The sequence below is a fragment of the Amia ocellicauda genome, chromosome 19 (assembly GCF_036373705.1).
Source record: "Amia ocellicauda isolate fAmiCal2 chromosome 19, fAmiCal2.hap1, whole genome shotgun sequence".
Classification (NCBI taxonomy): domain Eukaryota; kingdom Metazoa; phylum Chordata; class Actinopteri; order Amiiformes; family Amiidae; genus Amia; species Amia ocellicauda.
In genome coordinates this window covers 17966206-17991603 of record NC_089868.1, presented here as the reverse complement: position 1 = coordinate 17991603, position 25398 = coordinate 17966206, and the positions used below count along the sequence as shown (strand labels likewise).

Below are 25398 nucleotides of genomic sequence, written 5' to 3'. Positions count from 1 at the left end.
TTTGAATGTATGTTATGATGATGCAGTAATCACCCTTGTGAATTTACTGCTGGGTGAAGACCTCTCTGAGAATCTTCCTTCTTGCTTGCAACAACTTCAGATTATTTGTTCACTAGCACATATGTTTCTTTTGCTGTCTCTTCTTCTTATTTTGAACATACATCATCCCATACTTTGCATATTTTCATACTGGGTAAAACATCCTGTGAATGTCCATGGCTGAAATATTTTTTTTTTTGTTAAAGGAGGACGGCTTTTCTCTCTGAATTCTGAACACTTCTATCATTTTTGTAACTTAAACATTTTTATTTTGATATTTGTTTTGAGTTACTAGTCCCCTGTCAGGTCAGGAAATTAATCACTCGGAAGTGAATTGTTTTTTGTGCTGCTAAAGAGGCACTTACAGTGTCAATGTTACCTACATTTTAAATAACAATATTTAATTACCTCAGAGAGCAGAGTTGAGCTCTAAAGCATAGTTTTGAGAATTACTCTGCCTGCCTCCTGGGTTTCTTTAAGGTTCCTACCAATAATAGAACATGCTATTACTTTCACTATTTTGACATCACTGAAGAATGGTCCAAAAATGTCAGTTTAGAGCAGCTATATTTTAGACAGAGCTGTCTGAAAACCTGAAGGGAGGTTTTGAGTAGACAGGACCTCCCACCCTTTTCATACGCCCAAGAAGGCCATAGAAAATAAATGCTACTGTTATTAACATAATACTTTAAGAGACTTGATTCAGTGGAGGTGAATTGAATTAAGAACCCTCAAGACCTGAGGATACAAATAATTACTGTAAATATGTGTGTTTCGCCCTAAAGATGTGGTAGAACAACAAAGTCCCCTGATACAATACTGAAGTACACCTTGGGACAGAATGAAAAATAAACCCAAACCTTACCAAATGTGATCATCAAATAAAAAATAAAATGAAAGAGACCTTAACAAAGGCACCATTTGAGTATTTTCTATGAAATGTAGTCCTAGTTAAGTGTTCATTTTATTTAAATAGCTCATAGGTACAATTAACTATACTTTTTAAAAAAATATATACTTTGCAGAAGTAGCTGTGGAACTACCAAGTTTTTAAACTGAAAATGCAAAATAATCATATATTTGAAACTTAGTCTGCCAAGGTCATACTCTCTTATGCCAGTATGTGGCTTAAACGGTATCAATTGGTTTCTGTATGTCTTTCCTCTATTAATAATAAATAAACCTCTCAAATATATAAAGAGAGATGAGCACTCCACCCTGTGGTGAATACTGCAAATGAGAGAATGCAAAATGTTCTCAGGTTATTCCATTTTATTAATTAACTCATAGCAATTTTCATAATTTCCAGCATCCTAATACATAGTAGTTGTATAACTAGCAACCCAATAAAATAATGTTATCATAGCTCCCAGTAATTCACTTGTTAAAAGTTACTTGTTTCTATTTTCTTTGTCCTTTATTTTCAGTTTCCATCGCCGCCTTGTGTTTTGTTGTAGAATTACAAGTATAGAGAGCAATATTTTCTGATGTTTACATTTCTATAATAACTATAATTGGAATTTGATTTGGAGAAATTAATAATAACCATGTGTATTTTATAACCTTATTCAACACTATCTAAATGTAGGTACATAGTGAATCAAATCAGGTATGTATGTGATTTATCTTTGTTTATAAACAAAGTTGTAGAGTTGTAATTACATTTTACAAATCACCATAATACAAACTCCTTTTTTACACATTCACTTCCAGTCAAATGTAAATCCTTCTGAACTCCAACTAAGGAAGAACAACTCTACAAGTCATAAAGCAGTTGTGCAATACAATAGTTTATTACAAAACATTGTTACACTGCATATTTTATTGTCATTTTACCTTGATAACTCCAAATGAAACGGTTATTCCTTTGAGGATTGAATTGTGAATATCCCAAAAGCAAGAACTTAATATAATAATTCTGTAATCTGTAATCTAAATGGAAATTGAAAGAACAGCAATATTTACACAAACAAACAAATAAAAACCAGAATGCTTAGTAAACAAACGAGAACATAATTGACTAAAATCGTGATTGATTGTATTTAGATTTACTGTGTTTAAATTGAAGGAAAATGTAAAGACTTCATCAAGTCAAAGATCAAAGTGGAAGTGCGGTGTCATTATTTGTTAGAAATTACTGGTGCATTTCTGATTAGCTGCAATATTATTTTATTTTTAGCATTAGAATCCCAAAACATGCAAAAAATACTACATATAAATCTGATTAAACAAAAAAGAAAGGAAGAATAGTATGTGCTGAAACCTTATGAAAACGGTTGAATATTGTACAAGACCATTCAGCTGTAAATTGTCAGCAACTGATAACTTCTTAACTACACCTTCTGCTGAGAAAGCACATCACATTTACTTTAAAATGCAGGTTTAACATTTCAATGACACTCCATCACTGCGAAGGACTAAAAGACTGCAAATACCAGACGCCTTCATGTTTTTAAATACCTGTACGTGGGGAGTCCTGCGTGATGACGCAGCTGCGTTAAGGTGGCCGCTGCGAGATTCCGTACGCCTGTGTAACCGGGGAGATCGCCTCTAGTTTCCAACTCACACATCGGCGACATAGTTTTGCTTCCCCCTTTCATCGGATGACAAAGAAACGGCTTCTCTCTCCATGAGACTGGGGCCGCTGTTGCCGTTTTCTCCGCCGTTTGCACGTCTTTATTTCAACCTCTGAGTCCGGATGCAGTGAGCAGGAGACTTCGGCCTGCCTGAGGAGTGGAGCAGCGGCCTTGAGTTATGTCAGCCAGTCGAAAACAGCCGAAAGGAGCAGGAGCAGGAACGGGGCCTGGGACGAGCAGCAGCAGCAGCAGCAGCACCCCCGCCACCACCACCACCTCCCCCAGTAGCAGCAGCGGCGCCGGTGCCAGCAATAATACTAATAACAACAGTAGTGGCGGCAGCGGCAGCAGCGGTAACGTCGCAAACGGTAACACTAGTAATGGGAGCAATTCGGGCAATGGAGTCTCGTCGCGGACACTGGGGACGGGCGGCGAGGGATTACCTGTCCCCGCTCTGGCGGTCCCGTCTGCCCGCGTCGCCGCATCCTCTCCGGGCAGGTCCGCCTCGTCGTCCGGAGGCAGCAGCAGAAAACGTGCGCTTCCAACGCCGCTGTGCAACGGCCTGATCAACTCCTACGAGGACAAGAGCAACGACTTCGTGTGGTGAGATGTGTTTTAATGGGGATATATGTGCAAAGTGCGGGTGCACCCTTTGTATGCTCTTCCTGCAAAACGTGAATATTGACTGGTGACTTGGCTCGGCTACATCGGAGAAATGCATCACGTCTCAGTTTGGTATACTCTCGATTAGATGGTGTGAGATCATTAAAAAAGTATGCAAGATTACCCTCGACTATCCGTTTTATTTAGGCCGTTTTGTGTGAACGTGAAAGACTTGGCTGTTGTAGCAAGCGAGGGATTGCGGATATATAACGCATCGTTAAGTGCAATCAAATAAAGACGCCACATTTGATAATACTTCCAACAGCGAGCTTATCTTCTGAGTACTTGGGTTCGTATGTGTGCATGACTGTGTCGCAAACAAGACGAGTATCCCTGTTGCTGTTCAGTTTTTTTCTCAGCAAAGACCCATTTGCTTCTCTCTTCCACCAAAAAGTAAGGCGTATAGTCCATTGGGCGTCTTTTTTTTTTTATATATAACTTTACACTTTCACTAACTCATACACCAACACCTGTGTGTGCTTTACACGATTTCCTTCTGTGTACAGGCTGTCAAATGCCTCGCACACAATTGATGGATCTTTTATTACAGTAATATGGGAGAGTTACTATTGACTTGGGGAAATTATTCTGTAATTGTTTTATAATGATTAAATACTCAGTGTAAAGAGTCTGCATGCCTCTTTGTGCTGTGGACAGATGTATTACAATTAAGATGTTCATATTTTTTAATTTAGTCAGTACTATTAATAGTACAATACATTATCTACAAGTATATTAAAACTGTTTTTTTTTCTTTCATTCCTGAACTTTTTGATAGATATAACTTCCCCCTTGAGATCTGTGAATTGATAAAGCTTTAGAGAAAGTAATGTCATTATTGTAAATAGTCCAACATTTAAATGTGAAATTTAGTATAAATCTGATCTTTCCTTTGAAAAAACATCATAAAAATCAAGGTGAATGCATGGTTTTATATGCTTTGAATCATTGAACTAACCAAAAATGCACAAATATGGGTACTAAAATATAATAGAGTATTTTAATTGTATAGTTAATACATATTTATTTTTGTATAATTGGGAAGTATTATAGTTTCATTTTATTGTATTTTTTTCCAGCCCAATCTGCTTTGAAATGATTGAGGAAGCTCACATGACAAAATGTGGGCACAGTTTTTGGTAAGTGACCATTTGTATAGCTGTCTTTAAATTGTTTTCAAAAACAAATTGTAGTTTTTTCTGCAAAAGTTTGTATTTTGTGAAAATGTTACAAAATGTGGATTTTCATAATTATTGCAGCATTTTTTATTTAAAAAAAAAACAACCAACGGTTTAACTTGTATTAAGGGGACACGTCAGTTCATGCGTTTGGGTTAGGCAATGCAATGACCTTTTTGTTTTGTTTTGAAGCGACATTGTCTACCAGGAAGTGTTTTATCAGCTGAAGCTTAGATTTAATTGTGATTACATAAAACACTTCAGTTAACCTACATGTATAACCCTGACTCACAATATTTCACACAATTTGTTAATTTACTCTCATTGTTGCTTTTGCTTCTTTATTTAGTTACAAGTGCATTCGGCAAAGTCTGGAAGATGGCAATAGGTGTCCAAAGTGTAATTATATTATTGATAATGTGGATCAGCTTTACCCCAACTTACTAGGTAAGTTAGTCTTAAGTAAAACAAGGTTACGTTTTCTCCGACCTGCAGATAATAAACAAGTTATGTATATAAATAAAGTCTTCTATAAAAGTAAACATTGCTTCCCTGAAAGAAGTTTACATTTTTTTTTTTTTTGTTCAAGCACTGCAACTTGTTTATTAGAAGTGCACAATCTATTGTCCTGTAGCAAGAGTGGACTCGATGATTGTTTCATTGTTTAAAAAGGTTCAACATCCTTCTTCTGATCCACGCTCTTGTCTGTTTTGTAGTGAATGAACTTATCCTCAAACAGAAACAGAGATCCGATGAAAAACGTTTCAAACTGGACCATCCGGTAAGACTTCAGTCCAGCAATTACACATATAAGACTTGATTAGTTTCTCTGGCATTTTGATTAACTCTTTGATTTATTAATTTTCATTAGAAGTCTGATATTTTGTGAAGGGTTGTCGAGATTACAGTTTTACAGTTTTACACTTTAACAAGGTATTTATTCTGTAATTAACTGTAAGAAAATGGTTAACATTAAGGAGTAAGCTGCAGAAATCGAGTTGCACCATTGAGCTGTCATAACCAAGTTTCATTATTATTTCAAGCTCCTGCAGTTTGTCACCATTTGAAATTGATATATTCATAGCAGATGAAAATATTATGTAAATTACTTGAACATGAGTATTTTTCATTTATCAAAACTGTTTAAAAGTAATATGTGTGACAAAGTGTTTATATTAATATAATATTTTTTTCATTTCAGAATGGGCACAGAAGGCAGGTTTTCCAAGATGTGCTCGGGACAGATCAGGAGAACTTAGATCTTGCAAATGTAAACTTCATGTTGGAGCTTCTTGTACAGAAAAAGAAACAGCTCGAAGCAGTACGTATTTACCCTACCTTTTATATTGCTCTCAGTGTTTTGCAGAGATTACATAAATATGTGTCCAAAACATAGCAACTATAACAGACGAGGTCTTCAGTGTTTATCTGTGTTTGGCTCGGACGTTTATGAACTATAAAACATTTTGGAACTTGTCTTTGCTTGACTTTGAATAATTGTTTTCCAATAGGAGTCTCAAGCAGCACAGCTCCAGATTTTAATGGAATTTCTGAAGGAAGCCAGAAGCAATAAAAGAGAGGTATATTTATATTCTCCCATATTTAATATATTTTTTTCTAATTGTTGCACATCCCCACATGCTTAATATCAAATGTGTAATAGAATAATCCGAGCTTCATCTCTGTGATTTTCAGCAGCTGGAGCAGTTACAGAAGGAGCTTAACTTTTTGGAAGAGGATATCAAACGAGTCGAGGTGAGTTGTCATTATGTCTGAAAATGTTACTGCATTCTTGATCAAATATAGACAATTTTATTGAAAGACGCAGAGAAAAATCTAAACCTAATATATGTGGGCAGCTGGTAGTAAGGGTAATTTAAGCAGAAACTGAGTCTGAATTTATTTGATGTATTTAGAGCAGGCAATATTGAAAACTCATGCTACGTGTGATTAGTGCATTGCAGAGCGTGGAAATGTTTTGAGTTTCTTACGGAATGGGAGGAGTTCGGAGGTCAGATCTGAGGAGTACAGAGAGTGTATGTGCTCCAAAGCGTTAGTGCCAACCATGTTTCAAACAGAGACATTTTATTGGCAGATCTCAGGTTCCTGCTAGCCGCTTTGTGGGTTATTCAGAGTAGTGTAAATTGATCCTGACGCTTTACTGGTAACCAACACAGTTCCAATAAAGTGTGAGAAATTGGTCCTGATGTGATAAGTAGGCCAGAACAGTGGCAGAGACATTTTGGATGCCCTGGAGCAACCTGGTGTGACATCGAGGAAGGCTGACATACACGGCGCTGGCATGGTAAAGGCAGGATGTTACTGGGACATTTATGATGGTTGCACCTGTTCGCGATCAATGTGTTTTGATGGCCGTAGATGGAACATGCAGGATTTCTCTTCCTGTTTTATTTGTGGCAAAAATGTCAGGGAACTATCTAGCACTATGCCTAGACTTTTGGGATTATGTACTAACGGGAGAGATTCTGTTGATACCATTTGAGCTTGGAGTCTGGGCTGACCAGCAAATACGCCACTTTGCCTGGGTTGAGCTTCAGCCAGCTGGCAGACATCCATCTTTCTGCGTCAGTCAGGTTGGCAGATATGGTATTAAAGCCATACTCGTCTTGAATTTCAAGGTCTAGTTGAGAGGCCACGTCACCCAATCAGAACTCCCAATGACTGGACAGAGAGGTTGAACAGTAGAGGTGATCGCACGCACCCCGGGGGGTCTCTGCAGGTTAACAGTAGGGATGAAGAAAAATGAGAACCCATGATTATTTTGGGGAGAGATCCGTTAAGAAGTATCGGAGCCAACTAAGCTCTGTTTCACTGATGCCCGGATCCAGCTCTGCTCTCTGGAGAAGAATACCGTAATCGATTGTGTCAAATACTGCCGAGAGGTCTAGCAGAATTAGAATAGCTGAGCCTCCTCTGTCTAACATACGAAGCAGCCATCGACAACTCACAGTGTGGCAGTGGGAGAGTCGGGAGCCGGATCGATTAGGGTCAAGCAGTTGAAGACTGAAGTATTCTTGTGGTTGAGCCAGGGTTTTACAGATGGACTCCTAAGAACCTGTATTTTAAAGTCACAAAATGAGAGGAAGGCCTAGCTGAGCTGAGAAGATTCCCGAGCTGGGAAAGCAGACCTACATAATTCCTTTGGTTGCTGAATTGAAGGTTTACCCTGTTATTTTTCAGGAAATGAGTGGGCTGTACTCCCCAGTCAGTGATATGGACCATAATATGGACAGCACTGTTCCTCAGTTTGAAGATCCCTCCCCCTCACACAGGTAACGGAATAATAATGTTTTAACTAACAAATAGATGTCTGGTCTTGAAGCAATTTTTATATGAAAATCTAATTAAAGACATCTATTAATTTCTCTGTATATGAATAAAACTTAAACCAAGGGAAAAATCTATAAGATCTAAATGTATCTATACATTTACTTTCCAAATGGACCATATGTGTTGATAACTGGGTTATGTGATTTGTAATGTCAGTTATTTTTCTTTTGTTTCAGTAGTATTATAGACTCTACAGAGTATATACAGCCTCCAGGGTTCAGTGGGAGCTCACAAGTAAGTACCCTTTTTTCCTAAATGTGTCCTTTTAAGAAGAGCTGAAAGTTCACAGAAGTTTGGCTACCAAGCATGATTATTTTGATATTTTTGTTCTTTACATGTGTTCACTGCCTTGATTAACAGGGCCCTATGAGTGCTTTCCTTGCACATTGTTTGCACTCCTGTTACAGGAACTACTGTTAAACTATTTCTCTGACAGGGAAAGAGACAAACATGGTACAATAGCACCCTGGCATCTCGGCGGAAAAGGCTGACGGCCCACTTCGAGGACCTGGAGCAGTGCTACTTCTCCAACAGGATGTCTCGAATAACAGGTAGAGCTCAAGGTCTACAAACATTTACTTTGATCTTTCTTAATCCTTCAATAATTTGTCAGTACACCCCATACAAATCCAATTACTTCACATACCATTAAAAGACAGGAAGTCCACTTTCAAATGTGTTAACATACTGCTAGGATCCCCCCTTTCACATGAGTCAGTTGTTCTTTTGATTTTATATTATTGATGAATGCTGAATTTAATTAGAAATAGAAACGTTTGTTCTGTAAAAAGGGACATTATTATAGCCACAGTTTCTAGATCATACTATAATTATGTAATTTGACAATTCTTGATATTAAAACAAATTGAGTTCTGTAAATGGGGGGATTGACCAGGTTTTTACAATTTCAATGAGTACCTTAGTCTTGATCTTTTTTTTTTTTTTTTTTTTCTTCTCAGATGATAGTAAGTCTGCAAACCAGCTTGAAGATTTTATGGAATGTCTTTCTAAGTTCACACGCTACAATTCAGTAAGACCTCTTGCAACGTTATCTTACGCCAGTGATCTCTACAGTGGTTCCAGTATTGTCTCCAGGTACAGTAACATAGTTGGTTTAAGATGCATTTTTAAAAGTAAAAAGTTTGCCAAAATTGCATATTTGATTTATACAATTTGTATTACTACGAATTACATTAACTAAACTGAGCCACAGTAATTCCCTTCAAATGAAAGTGTATAAAAAAATATGCAATTAACTTTCAGTTTAAAAGGGAAATTACTGTTATTAAACATTGTTACTTTATTTGATTTTCATTTTTAATGACTGCATATTTGCTAGAAAAAGCATAGTGTTACAAATGGTTTTGGGAAAAAAAAAAAACCTAATCAACTTGCTCTTCTCAGAATAGCATTTTAATTAAACTGGGCTTGTTGCATTTACAGTTTTTTTTTTTCTTCATTGATTTAAACTTTTGGTCAGAGGGGGGCAGTCTTGTACAGAGACAAGATTCTTTTTTGCTTTTCTCTATTCTATAAATGTGCTTTTGTTTTTCTTTTGTTTAGTCACGTTTGTGTATGACTTCCAGAAAGATATCATAATTTAAGTACATTTTTTTTGTTTAAATACTTTTGCTGTCTATTTAAATATGTTCAGGGCTTTGTTATAGTGAATTCACATTATTTGGTCTTATAATAACATAATGGTACAATCCCTTTTATAAGAAAAGTGTTAAAAGGTCATATAACTGACAGTTCCTGACCAATTTCATTTTTTTCAAATGGGCTTTGTCAGTTTTCTGTGTCTTAGCAGTAACTGTTGTCAGTAACTGTTTATTTTATTTCTTATCCAAGATGCATCAAAGTAGCATTATTGAAGAATCAGTGTGGGTGGGGGTGAAGTTGGCCTTATTATTTGGATGATTGGCTGTTAGAAACGGGATACGATTACAGCTGAAAATATAATTACAATTGTACAATTAATAGAACAAACATCCGAAACCTCAGGGATGTTTTGACCTGAATATGCTTGTTTCATGCATTCTGCAACTTTTGTTTATTTCATAGTTTGCAATCTCTGGATATTTAAACAATTCAAAGATAAACAATCTCTCCATAATTCTTTGGAGACTGATTAAACTCTCAGTACTGAGTAGTCATATTGCGTTTAATCTACACTAGTCCAAGTGTGCATGTGCTTATATTTATGTATAATGTAGACATTCCATATCCTGCTTTAAGTTTTGCTAGTATCAAATTATTTTTTATTCAACTAAGTTATTCTACTGTATTCACACCAAGATCATAACAATGAGTGAATATACAAATTAGCTAGTTTCACGCAAAACAGCTTTTTTTATTATGCTGGAAGTCAAATTGTGATTTACATAATCAATCCGTAAATCTTGCATCATTTGAATTCTCGTTCATATTACATATTTTATAGCTTATCTCCTGTATTTGACTCATCTACTCATTTTGTTTAATCTATTACAGTATTGAATTTGACCGCGACTGTGATTATTTTGCCATTGCTGGTGTTACAAAGAAAATTAAAGTGTTCGAATATGGAACTGTGATCCAGGATGCCGTGGACATTCATTATCCTGTCAATGAGATGACATGTAACTCAAAAATCAGGTAAAGATTTTTTATTAATAATGTAGTATAGGGAAGGGGTCAATGATTATAGTTTAAATAATGATATTTCTGTTTTCTACCTAACTAGAAATGTGTAGTTGCTAATTTAAACTTATTACCTTTCATCCCATACAACAACTTTTCCATCAGCTTAGGACTTCAGTTTCTGAATTGTTTAAAAAGAAAGGCTGCTAATTGAATAGTCAGGAACTGGACATTTGTTTGACTAGAAAAATAAAAGCATGTTTAAAGAAACAGAATTGTGTATGCCATACTGAACTCTGTATGTGCTAGCTTAGTCAATTACTGAGCACAGGAGCTGTTTATGCTGTTTGATTCAAGCAGGCTGAAGTCATTTCAGGCATTTGAAAATGTTTAGCATTCTTGGGTGAAGAAAATACAGCAATTATGAATTTGTTCTGAAAAGATTCACAATCTCTATTAGTATGAAAGTCAATAATCTGTGTAATGTAATCTTTCAGCAGCTTCTTTAAAAGTTTCTAGGTCCAACTGTAAGATTTTCTTGGAGTGTTTGGAGGAAAAGTAAAACCCCCATTATGTTATTACAAAATATATTACAAGTAAGGAGTTTGTGTAGCTTTGAGTACAACGTAACACAATTTCCAGCATTGCTCGGTGCATTTAAACATATACATGTATTTGTAAATAAAAAATGACATTTTAAGCCTTTCTTATTGTTCCTTCAGTGGATTTGAATGTGTTTTTTATACTCGTGTTCATAATCTTTTCTGATCTATTTATTAAAACGATTCATGAATAAATTGCTGAGTCTATTGATTTTACTTATCTTTCAAGCTGTATCAGCTGGAGTAGCTATCACAAGAACCTCTTGGCCAGCAGTGACTATGAGGGCACAGTGATTTTGTGGGATGGCTTCACTGGACAGAGGTCAAAGGTCTATCAGGTATGCATCAGATGCCTTTTCTGCTTATTTATGTGTGAGAGAATCTGGATGAACTCTGCAATGGCCAAAAGGGAAAAACCACAAGCTTTTATTCTGTTGATCTTTAATGAAAATCACAGCTACATGAAAAACGTCTGTTGCCAAGTATCGCTAAACCTGTTTGTGGTCTGGCTTGGACTGCTCTTTTTCCATCTTGTGACTGCTTGCTTAAGGAAGGATATCACAAGGTTCTCCTCACAGCAGGCAAGTCACTTCCTCTTCCTGTAAGAAATGTCCAAGACTATAATTTAAGCTAAAAAAAGAAAACAAACATCCCTTGAAACCTTGAATTCATAAATTAATTTATAGGTGTCTTGTGGTGGATTTATTTATTTTAAACGAACTGGTGTTTAACCTTTATATATTACATCTACATTAGTTTTCTGCATATATATTTTCCTCAATTGTTTTATAAACATTTGAGTGATGTGCCCATACCTTTCTGTGTTAACATAATTGGCAAGATACAAATTAATCAAACCAAAAAATGTACTTGATTCCCTTTATTTGAAAGTTTTATTTTGTATTATGTGGAATTAAATGGTAAGAGAATATAGGTAAAGTAAATTATTTTGCAATGTCATTGTAAGAATATTTGATTAAAGGTGAAACACAGCTCTTGAGTTTCTCCAGGAATCATTCTATATTTTTTAATTGACTTCATAGGAGCATGAAAAAAGATGCTGGAGTGTTGACTTTAATTTGATGGATCCAAAGCTTTTGGCTTCTGGCTCAGATGATGCAAAAGGTAATGATGGAAATGTTCATTTTTCTATAAAAAGCCTTCCTAATACTAAGCATTAATATGTATGAATTGTCCCTTATTTTGTGATCTTAAGTATTGTCTATCATTATGGAACTGGTGTTTGTATTTAAAATGTTTGGCCCTCCCGTCTGCAAATGGATAAAAAAAAGAAAAAAAAGAAAAGAAAATCCTTCTTTGCATATTAAACATTTTAACGTATTAAAATCCTTGTTTTCCCCAGTGAAATTATGGTCTACCAACTTGGATAATTCTGTGGCGAGCATCGAGGCCAAGGCAAATGTGTGTTGTGTGAAATTCAGCCCCACATCACGGTATCACCTTGCTTTTGGTTGTGCAGGTACATTAATTACATTTTTTCTCACTTCATATTTTATGTCCTCTTCTTTTGTCTTATGTTTGCCCTTACATAACCGTGGAATGGAAAAATACACTTCGATTACCTTCCTGTATTACATTAAATATTCGTAGCACAATCTACCAATAAAACAAATGCATAGATAATAGAAACAACAAATACATTCGCCACAATTGTCTTAAAAATTTGACATGTCAGAAGCAGAATATAATGCACTAAACCTAATCAGCCTGTGCTATAAAATCATGCTAGATTTCTTAGGTACAGATATAAAACACTATGAAGATACTACTTCCGTGTTTGGGAACATATCTTTAAGATATTGTAATCATTATTAATGAAGGTGGTATACATCCTTTTTGTTTTCCAGACCATAAAAAGTTAGTTAACTTTAAATTGCTAATCCACGTGTTCTATCCATACATTATGTATTTCTTGTATAGTGTGCAGTTATGGACTGTGCATGTGCTTTATAGTAACGAGAGATTGATAGGTTTCTGTAATTCAGTACTTTTTTATTGCTGGATGTCAGAGATATTTCCCAGAGGAAATGATTTTGTCGTAAAAGGCAGAAGTCCATAAACCATTGTGTGTTTGTATATCTGTGTGTGTGTAATATATATATATATATATATATATATATATATATATATATATAGCATATACACATCATGTTTTGTGTAACTAAGGCCCTGCATTTACATGACTGAAATAGATTAAAAATCCATGTAATGTAAGCTGGCGGGTCCTACCTGTAGCATCATATTTGGTTTTTGGCACACGCTTCCACAGCAAACTGTTGGTTGCTCGGTTTTCAGTCCGAGATGAACTGCCTGCTGCATGGCATATTGATTTAACACTGTTTAATGATTCTGATAATTTGGTAAAAAGATCAGTTGTATTTATTATCAAACAAAACCTATAACATTGAACTGTTTTCCTTCACCTTGGTTTGAGAGGAATTTTAAAAAGCATGCGCTTGGAGTTAAAAATCCAGGCCATACATCAAAAACGCTTGCTAATCCTCCCTGTGGGAGTGGTGCTAGAGTAATGGATCAGTCAGCTTTTGCGATTATATAAGGTATCTCACAGGAACCCCTGTCACTGCTTGGATCAGTTCTGCTCTCTGGAGTAATTTGTCACCCATTCTTATGGGTTAATCAATGAAATGCTGGCCAGTACCGTTAAGATCAGCAAGAAGGACTAAATGGCTGCTTGAAAATGGTCAAATGTGTAGAAAATGATTTGCCGAGACAGTGTTACTGTTTTAAAAGTGTGTGTATTGAAAGTCTACACCCCCTTTCGTTTTTTTTTTTTTTTTTAATAATTGCATATTATCAATATGAAACTGAAAAATAGTAATTGCATAATTCTCCACCACCCTCTGTTAATAGTGTTTGGAAAAACTTTTGGCAGCAGTTACAGCTGTGAGTCTGCTGGCATTGGTCTCTCCCAACACCTAGATTTGGCAATATTTGACCATTCTTTACAAAACCGCTCAAGATCTGTCAAGTTCCTTGGGCAGTGTTGATGGACAGCAAACTTCAAGTCGTGCCTCAAATCTTTGGATTTAGGTTCGGGGGTCTGACTGGGCCCCTTAAGGAGTCACTCCAGTGTAGTTTTGGCTGTGTGCTTCAGGTCATTGCCATGCTGAAAGGTGAAAGTTCAGATCAGGTAGAGATCAGCCCTTTCCTGCTTTGTGTAGTGTGCTGGAAATTTACTTCAGTTCACTTAATCAATGTGCACAGTTTTTCAAAGATACAATTGGAAGGGCTTCATTATTCTTGATTTGTGAATACCATTGTAGATTTACATTTGCAGTAGCATCTAATTCCATAATGTTTTGTATGTTCTCATTTGAGGATTTTTAGATCAATAAATTGTAATTTGAAGTGAATTCCTTTGTTAAAATACATAAACATCACTTAGTAGTAACCATATGAACATGCTTTTGGTACTTAGTTTTTTTGCATATATTTTACAGATCACTGTGTTCATTACTACGATCTCAGAAACACTAAGCAGCCCATTATGGTCTTTAAAGGACACAGAAAAGCGGTTTCATATGCCAAGTTTGTCAACGGAGAGGAAATTGTGTCTGCGTAAGTATTCCTTTTAAAAACGAAAGAAAATGCATTAAAATACATTTTAGATGCAGATATAGTAAACTTATTATTCTTGTCATGTATTTTTTGTTTTGCAGCTCTGTTTTTGTTGAGTGATCAAGATGGGAATTTTTAGTTTATTATTCTTTGTGGGGAAAAAATATTGTTTGTGTTCATGTGTGTATGCATATAATATGTATATTTATTATGATAATTACTTGAAACACAAAGAGTAGTTCTTAGGATGGATTTAATTTTGCTATTCCGATATATATATTTAACTCAACTGATGAATAAAATGCTCCAGCACCACAGTCCCAGTACATTGCATTTAGAAAATCGGATATTTCATATTCCTGTCTCATGTTCTTTGTGGGAATAGGTCTGGTAATTGTTTTTTCACACGGTTAGCGTTTTACAGAGACATTCCAAAAGGTAACATTTATATTTCTGAAAACATCTTTATTGTGCATTATATACCTAATGAAATTTTAAATGTGAAATTTGTAATAGTTTCTATTGTATAAAGCTATTGTGTGCAACAGTGGATTTTAGATGGGAGGAGAATGCTTTTTCAACTGAAATTGTGGCCTGGTATTCAATATCCTTAGACTAAAGTTCCCCCCCATATTGGCTAAAGGCATTCATTTGTAGTCAGTCAGGAATTATTTCATTCCCACATTGACAGTTGGCATGTACAGTTCTGGTATAATGGACATGTATTTTCATGAACCCTAATTGTTTTGGGTCTGGATTACAATTAGTGATATTTTGTTCTATGCTAGATTCACAGGTATTGTTTATTGTAAGTGTCAGTAAGCTTGTAGAGGATCTTTGTTTACTTATATGTGAATGATGTTTCACTCCACGCAAGCTTTTGCACATGATATGTTGAAATCTGAAGCAAAGCAATAGTGTTATTGCACTGGAATTTAACTTTGATTGATCAGTTATATGTCATGCAAAGGAACTATATCATGACCCATCTCTCCCTGTAGTTCCACAGACAGCCAGTTGAAACTATGGAACGTAAACAAGCCCCACTGTCTGCGATCTTTTAAAGGTCACATCAATGAGAAGAACTTTGTGGGTCTGGCTTCCAATGGCGATTATGTTGCATGTGGTAAGTTAGTTCTTCTAAACTTCCTATTCAGATATTTCCTGGAATCAATTGAGCCTAGATATTCTACATTTTCATCCTTTATGAGACGTTCTTCCTGGAACACCTGGCAGTACATCTTAAGAAGCTGCTCAATTCTCTTTTAATGGTCATTAAGCACTTGTCTTACAACTTTAAAAATCTATTACTACAGCTCTGCACCTGACCTTGAAAGTAATCTACCCTCATATCTCAAGCATTGTCCTTCATCAGGAAGCAGACTAAAATTATTATACCTTTGGAAATTCCTGTGCAGAACTCCCATCTATTGTGAAGTGAACATTTATAGATAGTGCCCTGTACTGAGCAGTTTTACATTCTTGTCATACCAATGCCAAGCTCCCTGGTACTGTTTACTCCGCAGCTGCCAGCTGCACCAGGCATTTCCTTCTGTGCAGAAGCCATTCAGTTCTATAAAGTGCACAAGATAGTGTAATTATCTTAAGTTTAAATATATGCCTAGTGTAAGTGATTGCATTCATATTTCCTGTTACAATATTTGTCATTAAAATATCATCCAACCATGACAATTCTCCACAAATAATGCAGCAGGGACTGAGTTGCTTTGATCTCTAACTGTAATACGAATCTCATTTTAAAGAAGCATCCTTTTCTAATCACAATCTAATGTTATTTCTCACCTAGCAGAAGGGCTTGAAAATGCCTTTTATATAAACTAATGCACTGCTGTCCCTAATACTTTATATTTTTATTAGGCAGGAATTTGTGGAGCTTTTTATAACTATTTTAATGCTGAATTATTTCAACAAATTATTATTAGCTGTTGGCTGAATGTCTGTAATTGTCATATAGAAGGTCTTAAGACTGGATTTTGTCTTTGAAGCACTTGGAGTTAGTTAATTAACACTGACATTCCATGGTTATAGAAGTGAAAGTCCCTGGCAAATTGTATGTTTCATAAGATTTTTATCAGACCTTAAATATGTAGTACGGTCATATATATAATTTCTGTTTTAAATCCTTGTTAAATCATCCAACCAAAATATATTCATACTCATAAGAAACATAAGATCATAACTGAAATGGTTTTATCTACTCACACAGGATTGTTTCATTGTATCAAGCATGTATTGCACTCACATTACTTTATTACATCATCTTTGTATTTTATGTATTCCATCTGTTATTTTAATGGTTTTTATAACCTGTAGTTCATATTTCTATGTTCCCACTGTTTTAATTAACCATATGGCTTACTATGAATTTCAGTGCAATTAAAAAGGATAATATAAAATCTAACTTAATTATATTCTGCTGTGAGAAAGATGTATATTTTTTAAAACTCATTTTAATGAGGGGAGTAATTCGTCACATCAAAAGCAATATGGATATTTATTCATTTGCAGTATTTAAATATTTTAAACTACTCATGCAGCTTAAAGCAACTAACTTTTAATGATGGTAACTGAAATCTCACTAATTGAAACTGCACTTTAAAATAAAATTTGATCTTTTAATTTCCCTTAGGAGATGTACATACATGTATAAAAACATATATTATCTGGCTCCCCAACACTGTATGTATAAGTAACTAGAGTTCTGTATAGTTTGTGCATTCAACATAAAAAACTTTCTGATTACGGATACTTTCCACAAAAGAAAAGGATAGGAAAAGGTACAAGTGTAAGGAAATAATTATCAGTAGGGGCCCATGTGTAGCTTTGCAACACTTTTCCACCTCTTCTTACCACTTAGGCAAGGAGCACGTAATACAGCATCATACAGTTTGCAAGGGTAGTGGCAAATTTTATTTCCGGCTAAATTCTTGCCCTTAAAACGGAAATGTAAAGGTTGATTTTGAGGCTGCCTGCCGCTCCAGTCAGCTTCCACTCAGTCATATTGTGTATTCAATATTCTTTATTATTACGTGCTTAATCTGCTGCTCACGGGGGACTCTTGTCTGAAACTACTGGTTTGGGATGATTTACAGTTGCTTCTGTCTTTAGGGTTTAGATGGTTTGTGGCGCTATCCGTGTCTGTTTTGACTGACATTATTACTGTGTTGGAAACTGGAAATGTATACATTAGAAAATTAGTGTGCATTGTTTCAACTCTTCATTAGTTATAAGTGGTATTTATATAGAAGCATGTTTGTGTATAATATTTGCTACAAAAATACAGTAAACAATTTGCATTTCTTTCACAGTATTTTAATTCTTTGCCCAATATTGATTAGGTGTGCTGCAGGCCGTGCTTATTCTTTTCATTAAATAACTTTGATAGCCCTTTGTTCTTATCGGTAATGGTTTCTTTCGCTCCCACACAGGAAGTGAAAACAACTCCCTTTATCTGTACTATAAGGGGCTTTCAAAGACTCTATTGACATTCAAATTTGACACTGTGAAGAGTGTGCTGGACAAAGACAAAAAGGAGGATGACACCAATGAGTTTGTCAGTGCGGTGTGCTGGAGGGCGCTGCCTGATGGGGTAAGGGCCATTTGTGTTTGGTTTTCTTTCTAACTTGCCCAGCCTTCCTAGATGATAAATACTCTAGATCATTAGTGCAGTTAGTTTTCCATGCATTTACTATAGGCAATACATGTGATTTAATTAAGTCTGTGCTGGTAACTTGTAAATTCTAGAAATAAATATACATCTATTTTTAATTAATCAATGCTTATGGGTAAATATATCACTAACATTCAATGACATATGTATATATTAATTTATTAAAAGCATTAAAATAGATGGTGGAAAATGTACTCATGATACACATACACTACATAAATAATTTATCTAGTACTTGAGTTAAATTCATACAGTTCTGGTCAGCAATTCTCTTCTGTTTACCAGCTACATGCTAATGGGGCTGTGAGAATCAGTAGCAGGTGTATCTGACATAATGTATTTAAGTGAAATTCAGCAGTTTTACAGCTGTAATTTCACTTGTAATTATATTTTTATTTTTTCTGTTGTATAACTTGACTGAATTTTCATGTTTTTGTTAGTCAAATGAGTTCTCTTAAATGGGATTATGCTAATTTCTTTGTTTGTATTTCAAATATTTTAACTGAAGTAATGCATACTATGAACATGGGCCTTTGTCAGAATGATGGACTCAATGTAGCAAATTAAATGCAGGAAGAACTTTGATGTTTGCTTTGATTTGCTTGAACAAAGCAGTAGCTGGAAAATTACCCCAAACAAATACATAAACAAGACTGTTTTCTTCTACCCAGCTAATATTAGTGTTTTGTCTTTTTACACATCTACATATCTACCAGTTATAACATGTTAGTTCCAACCACTATTTGACTGGCAATTGAAACTTTTGTGGTATGTTTATTTTTTTAAATACACAAGTTTAAAAACTAAGCCCCCCTAAAAGTTAATATTTCAAAAGAATTCAGTCATACTGACTGTTAATGAACCTGGGTTGAGGGAATGACCTCATAATATTTGTATTTTATTTGTATTTGTCCTCAGAGAATGCTGAAATCCAGATTACATTATTTTAACCTATGTTACCCTTTATCAGTTAGTTACTAGGGTTAAACATGACTTTGTTAAAATTTTTCACTCTGGGGAAATGGTACCAGTGGGATATATCAACATTTCTCTCTACATCAAAAGATAATGAAACTATTTGAATCTGTACTCGGATTTGGATTTGCATCAGAGAAGTGATGAAAAGAGAAGCAGACAAATAATGTTGATTTTCTTCAAGTTACTTACATTAAATGCAGCACTGGATAATGCCAAGAAAGCTTAAAGCTATTTTGATTTTCTTAATAAAACCCTTGCTTGTTTTGCAAGGTGATTATTGTGATATTTTGGGGTTTAAGCTGATGAGATTGCATTCTGTAGAGCTGTCGATGACTGCTGAATAGTAATTCTGATCAGGCCAGTCACTGAAATGCCTAGAGTAGAAAAGGAGGCTGGGGGGTTACATTGGGACATTTGCAAGTATTACTCAAAGATGACTGACTGTTAATCCTTGTTGTAGATGCAGTGAAGTCCTATTGCAGTGATTTCTGATGAAATGCACTGAAATGTTTGATGTTTGTCTAAAACTAAAACTTTTGATTGGTTCGACTTGCTCATGGAGGCTGCAGCATAATACATTTATATGTGTTACTACCCTGAATCCTCAAAAAAATCATGGCTGATTAAAACATGCCTGATCAGGGTGGTGGTGTATTTTCAGTAACCCACTAAGTGTTGTAGTAATTATACATATCCCATGATACTGTAATTCATTAACTGGTAAATGTAGAAGGAATATATATTTTTTTATATATATATTTTTGTTTTGTTTTTAGGAGTCCAATGTGCTGATTGCAGCCAACAGTCAAGGCACAATAAAGGTGAGTGATTTATTTGATATATTTTAATGAACTAAGCAAACCTGAATATTTGATTTCTATATTTTTATTTTGTCTTATACATTTTTATTTTACTGAGAGGTTGTTAAACCATACGAAACTGCCACAATTGATAATTCAACAAGCGTTTATTTAATGAGCAGTGAAAAGGTTAGAAAGTGTTGAATTGAACTAGTTGTACAATTAATTTAAATTGTACCCGTGTACAATCAATTAATGCTATCATAAGTAACGTTGTGTTATAATGGTGTTGATCAGCCAAATCAATATTTACCATTAGTAGCTTAAATACAGCATTGGAAATATGTCATGTCACTGTACAAAATCATAATTTTATTTTGTAATACAACATTTAATTACAATGTAAAAGGCCTTGTTATTGTAAATGTGTTGTATTTATAAAAAGAAATAGTGCATTTACTGTACGAACAACATGTTTTGTGTCTGCCACAGCTGCAGGGATTACAAGCAGTTCTGCAAGCTGTTTCAGCAGTGTGCATGAGACATAGATAATAAGTAAAGTTATGAATAACTCACAGTTCCTAACTAGTAACTTACTGGCAAGTTTCCTATATTTTCTAAAAGTTATACAGTGGGTATATACAATACATAGGAGGCAATTTTACCCCAACACTTACACTTGATTTGTGTTTGTATATAATGTATTTTTATTTTTTCCATTAAGCTTCAAGGTTTTATTAGATCTATGAATAATAATGCCACATGTACGCTGAGTATCATTAGGTGTCTAGCAGTCCAGTGAAATTTAAATTAAAAAGTAAATGCGTGAAATAATTTGCTAAATATTTAATTAACTTTCAATTACTATTGTTTTCTTTCTTGGATGTTTATTTAGGTTTTGGCTGTTAAAAGTAGGGTGCAAAATCCAGTGTGTGCTTTGTTCACAGATAAATGTGTAAAAAATAAACTGAAAGAGAAATCTAAAAATAACTGAATCTATAAAGTGTTGGGGGCATTGCCTTTAAAAGAGGTGATTTGTTGTAGTCAGCTGCACAGCAAAACTGCATTATAGTAAGTAGCGTTGTGCCTTCTAATGCTATTCTGACGCGGAAGCAGTGAAAAATGTAAAACAATTCTCCCTGTCTTTCTTGCATAGCCATGAAATTAATTATCAGATGAATGTTTGCACAGAGAATAATGAGGCAGTGCGTGAGTGATTTACTTAATTAAATCAAAGTAAAAATAGGATGGAGGATAGTGCAGTTCTTCACTTAAATACAGATTGATCATAGGCATGTCTTGCATTGTATTGTTTGTGAACCTCGTCCAGATTACCCCATTTACTTTTAATGACAGTAATTCACATATGATTACATCATTTCCACCTTGAGAATAGTCATTGCTGCTTTACAGTGCATATGATGGTCCTTAAATAGTGTAGTGTGTATATTGTATTACTGTTCCTTTTATCTTTTGAAGAGAACACAAGGGTTTGAAACACAAAACTGTGGTAGTCTATTGTGTATTTTCAGATTTTGTCGCATGTTTCTTTACCATGTAAATCTTTGCATATTGGTTGATTTATCTTAAATGTACAGATTTGTGTTTTTTCCTCTTTCATTAATTTGATTTCTTCTCATGTAATGGAGAAAAAAACGTGCAAATGGGGCGAGATCAGTGTTGTGGGACTGAGCGGTTGTGTGATATGCCTGAGGCTCTGCGGTCAACGAACATGTCACTAAGTTCATTAGATTCCCATGGAGTTTTTTTGCTGCTGTTTTTTTAAAATTCGGGCAAAGCCAGTGTCACATATTTGTAAATGGAAACTATTGGCAGTCCTTTATCTACACAACTCGTGCAGCGAATCGTAGTTTGACTCTGGGTGACATCATCTCTGAGGAATGTGAGCTTGAGACACCAAACCGAAGACCCAGCTACTCACTTGTCATGTTTTCTTTATAGGTACTGGAGCTTGTATGAGGTTGAAGATCAAACCCAACTTAACTACACAACCTTTGACACTCAGCAGCACTCTTTACATCGGACCCCAGGTGTAGGAAACTAGAATCAGATTGCCACAAACTTTTCCAAAGGACTAAACGTTTTTTTCTGAGAATTTTGTTTGTTTTGTTTTTGTGTTTGTTGTTGTTGTTTGAGTTATCAGCAGATCACTTGTGTAAAGACTGCCTAAGGATTTTGATCCAGCCTAATGTGGAATTTTATAAACTTGAGCATGAGGACAGACAATTTTTGGACAAATGTGGGGGAAATTTAACATAAGTCTATTCAACTCTTCTTTTTGAATAAAGTTTAAGTTACTCTTTTCATCAGTTGATGATTATTTCAGAAATAATAAGACGCATCGTGACAGACTATAATTTTCAAACACATACAGATGTTACCAAAATGTAGCGACCTTTTAATGAGTCTCTTAAATATGGAGCAATTAGAACATTTAATTCACTAGAAATAAGAAACCTAAGATAATGCATTATGATTTTAAAAACATTTATTTTTCTAAGGTGTACAGCATTCAGATCCGTTACCATTTACCACAGTGTTTTGCTTAAACAAAGGTGTTGAACTTGCTTTTATTTGAACATTTTTCTTTTAATTAATGTTGTTTTTTTAATTAAATTAAACTTTTTACATTCTTGAAAGAAGGCTAAAATCCCCAAGAGTCACCCAATCTATGTATTTATTGAAGGGAAAGGGGGGGGGGGGAATATTGTATAGGAACATGAGCTACACTGAGATTTTTTTTATTTTAGGATTTGTATATTACTGCATTTGTTTGGTTTGCTTTGTTAGATTAAGTAGAACCCCAATTTATTACAGACCAGTATGTTTTAAAAATTTTTTTTATGGAAAACCTGTACAGAATCACATGCTGGAAAGAGTTTTAACTATTTTATCTAATTTCCATAGTTGCAACCATTTGAACGTACTTTTTAAGGCCTTCTAATCGTATACCTTAATTTACAGAAGACATTTTGGAGTTTCTAGTTGAGAAATCAGATTATCTGATACAGAATATTTTATATTTTTCCTACTTTCCTATGTAGTACTAACTGTAGTAATTCTGTGGCGCAGTGTGCAGAATAATTTTAATTGTTTTTGAAAACTGACACTGTACTCCTTAGCTGAACCTGTCGTCCAACTAACTGCTTCTAATCTCATTTACATCACAACAGCATTACATTTGTGTGGGTTTAAATAAAAACTATATACAGCTCTGGAAACAATTAAGAGACCACTTAACATTGATTTCTGAACTGAACTATTATTTTTTTTCCAGAGCTGTATATACACTATAAACCACCTCTTATATATGGTAAGAGTGAAGTGGTCCCAGTGGTATTGTTGGACCATTTTCTGAATGGAAGGATAGTAACATTGTGGATCCAGGATAATAGTTGCACCTCTGCATATTTGTCCCTGCTGCAAGCGTACCTTTACATTTAAATTCGCCCCTCCATCTCCAGAGCTGAATCAGTGGCTGCTTCAGGTTTTACGCAGACTCCATAGAATCATAGTTTTAATGTACTGCTTCCCTGTACCTGTGAGATTATCCTTGACAAGCAGGCAAGCTGTCTTTCAGTCTGAAAGCATCATTAAAATCAAGCTGAGAGGGAAATTGGGCCACCATTATCAATCACAATCTAGGACAGTGCACACAGGCAAAGAAAACAAGTATAAGTTAGGACCAGAGGGGAAGGAGGGTGGGCTACTTACCATAACATAACATAAATGGAGCAGGGTATTCATTCAAGTGATTAAAGTTAAATTAGTTTCCATTTATTTTTGTAGCACCATTTGAAATCTGAAAAAAAAAAATAGCCTTTGGAAGAAACTTTAACGTGATCAGTTTTCAATCTCTGGCATGCTACAATGTCCCTTGAACGATGAAGCAATATAATTTATCCATTTAAATCGGAGACCCCTTTAGTGAAAAATTGTTCTTTTGAAGTGATAAAAGTTTAAAGACTTAAAAATGGCAACATCTTATAGACTGATGCACTGGAATCAGGTTTACAATTCACAAAACCTTGTCTTCTGCTAGAGAGGCTATTTTTGGTGTGTGTGTGAATCAACTGAATCACAACTTTCATGTTCTGTCAGCTGTAATATTGTGCAAAATTAAGAACAATAATTCATGGGCACGGTTATCAATTAATTATGTAGTTAAGGTTAAAGGTAGTTTCCATATGACCAGGAGTTTGTCTGTGTGTGTATATATAGATATACATTCAAAATTGTATGTAAGTGTGTACAGCATGCATGAATGAACACTCCTGATGTAGTCCTTTACAAACGGATTGAACTCCCTTTTCAGGTTCCCAATAGGACTCTAAGATTTGGCCCTTATGAACTGAAGGGATGATTCATACCTCTAACAATGCAATGTAATATGTGACTTATGGATTCGACCTCCCCCTATGGATTTAGCACTCTTGTGTTACCTAGCAGCCTCATAGTTTATTTTTTCTCTAAACTGTTAATTAAATACATAATTTGTCATTGTAAAATTCATGCTACAATCTCACGCTTTAATTTGATAGAGCGGAAGAACATCTTGACATTTGATCACCCCCCATTTCTTTGTTTGCAAGATGTTACTTAAAAATCAGTGACACAGTAAACCCCAGGTGAATATCCCTGTCTTGCTTCGTTTTTGTAAATAGTATGTTCAAGTAAGGTTTTTTTTTTTTTTTTTTCCTTCATTATTAAAGAGTCCCCAAGCTATTCCATAGATGGAGGTGGAATGAAATGTGAAAGCAAGGTATACAAATGTTATTTGCATACACTTAAGATTAATTGAACACATTTCTGCAAATCTTGAAATGCATTAGTGGATCTTTATTGAAGACACTGATAAATGGTAATGTTTTGCTTTCTTTGGTTTCCATTTTTATTTAAATTATGTGTAACTACTTCTAATTTAGCATTTCTAATATTTTGAATTATTTGAGATGTATTTATTGTGACTGTTATTATACAGGTGGGCCACCAATTCGGTGCAACCTGGGTATTAATTCTAATTGAAACATTGTTCATTTTTGCTCCAAAGATGACACTGACTGCTCCCTCCCTAGTTAATACCACTGTGGTGCCCGGGTCTCTCAGAGGGCCTAATGGGTCTGTCAGCTCTAGTGCTACATACGCAGTAATTGCCATAGCCGCTGAACACTTCATTTCTCCCTGCTGCATTGCTTTTCACTTCATTTACAGAATCCTCTCATTTCTGCCTATTGACAGAGGGATTTGCTGTGAACCCAATTCAAGCAAGCTGTCATT

The 25398-nt window shown here is 35.0% G+C and overlaps 1 protein-coding gene across 3 annotated transcripts; it reads left to right on the top strand.

The window, feature by feature from the left end:
• Positions 1–2534: 2534 nt before the first annotated feature.
• cop1 (COP1 E3 ubiquitin ligase) lies at positions 2535–22427 on the top strand. 3 transcript variants are annotated; one of them, XM_066692658.1, is made up of 20 exons: positions 2535–3218; positions 4358–4417; positions 4806–4903; positions 5173–5237; positions 5658–5777; positions 5968–6036; positions 6155–6211; positions 7658–7749; positions 7984–8041; positions 8244–8358; positions 8767–8902; positions 10301–10444; positions 11261–11369; positions 12075–12156; positions 12395–12511; positions 14514–14631; positions 15633–15757; positions 18081–18241; positions 20077–20121; positions 22063–22427. In XM_066692658.1, exons 1-20 carry the CDS (start codon positions 2794–2796, stop codon positions 22078–22080), a joined length of 2214 nt encoding a protein of 737 aa, XP_066548755.1. In that variant the 5' UTR covers positions 2535–2793; the 3' UTR covers positions 22081–22427. The 3 variants fall into 3 exon arrangements, with proteins under 3 accessions (XP_066548755.1, XP_066548754.1, XP_066548753.1); XM_066692657.1 differs by having other exon boundaries at positions 6152–6211; positions 7987–8041; XM_066692656.1 differs by having other exon boundaries at positions 6152–6211.
• The last annotated feature ends 2971 nt before the right edge of the window (positions 22428–25398 follow it).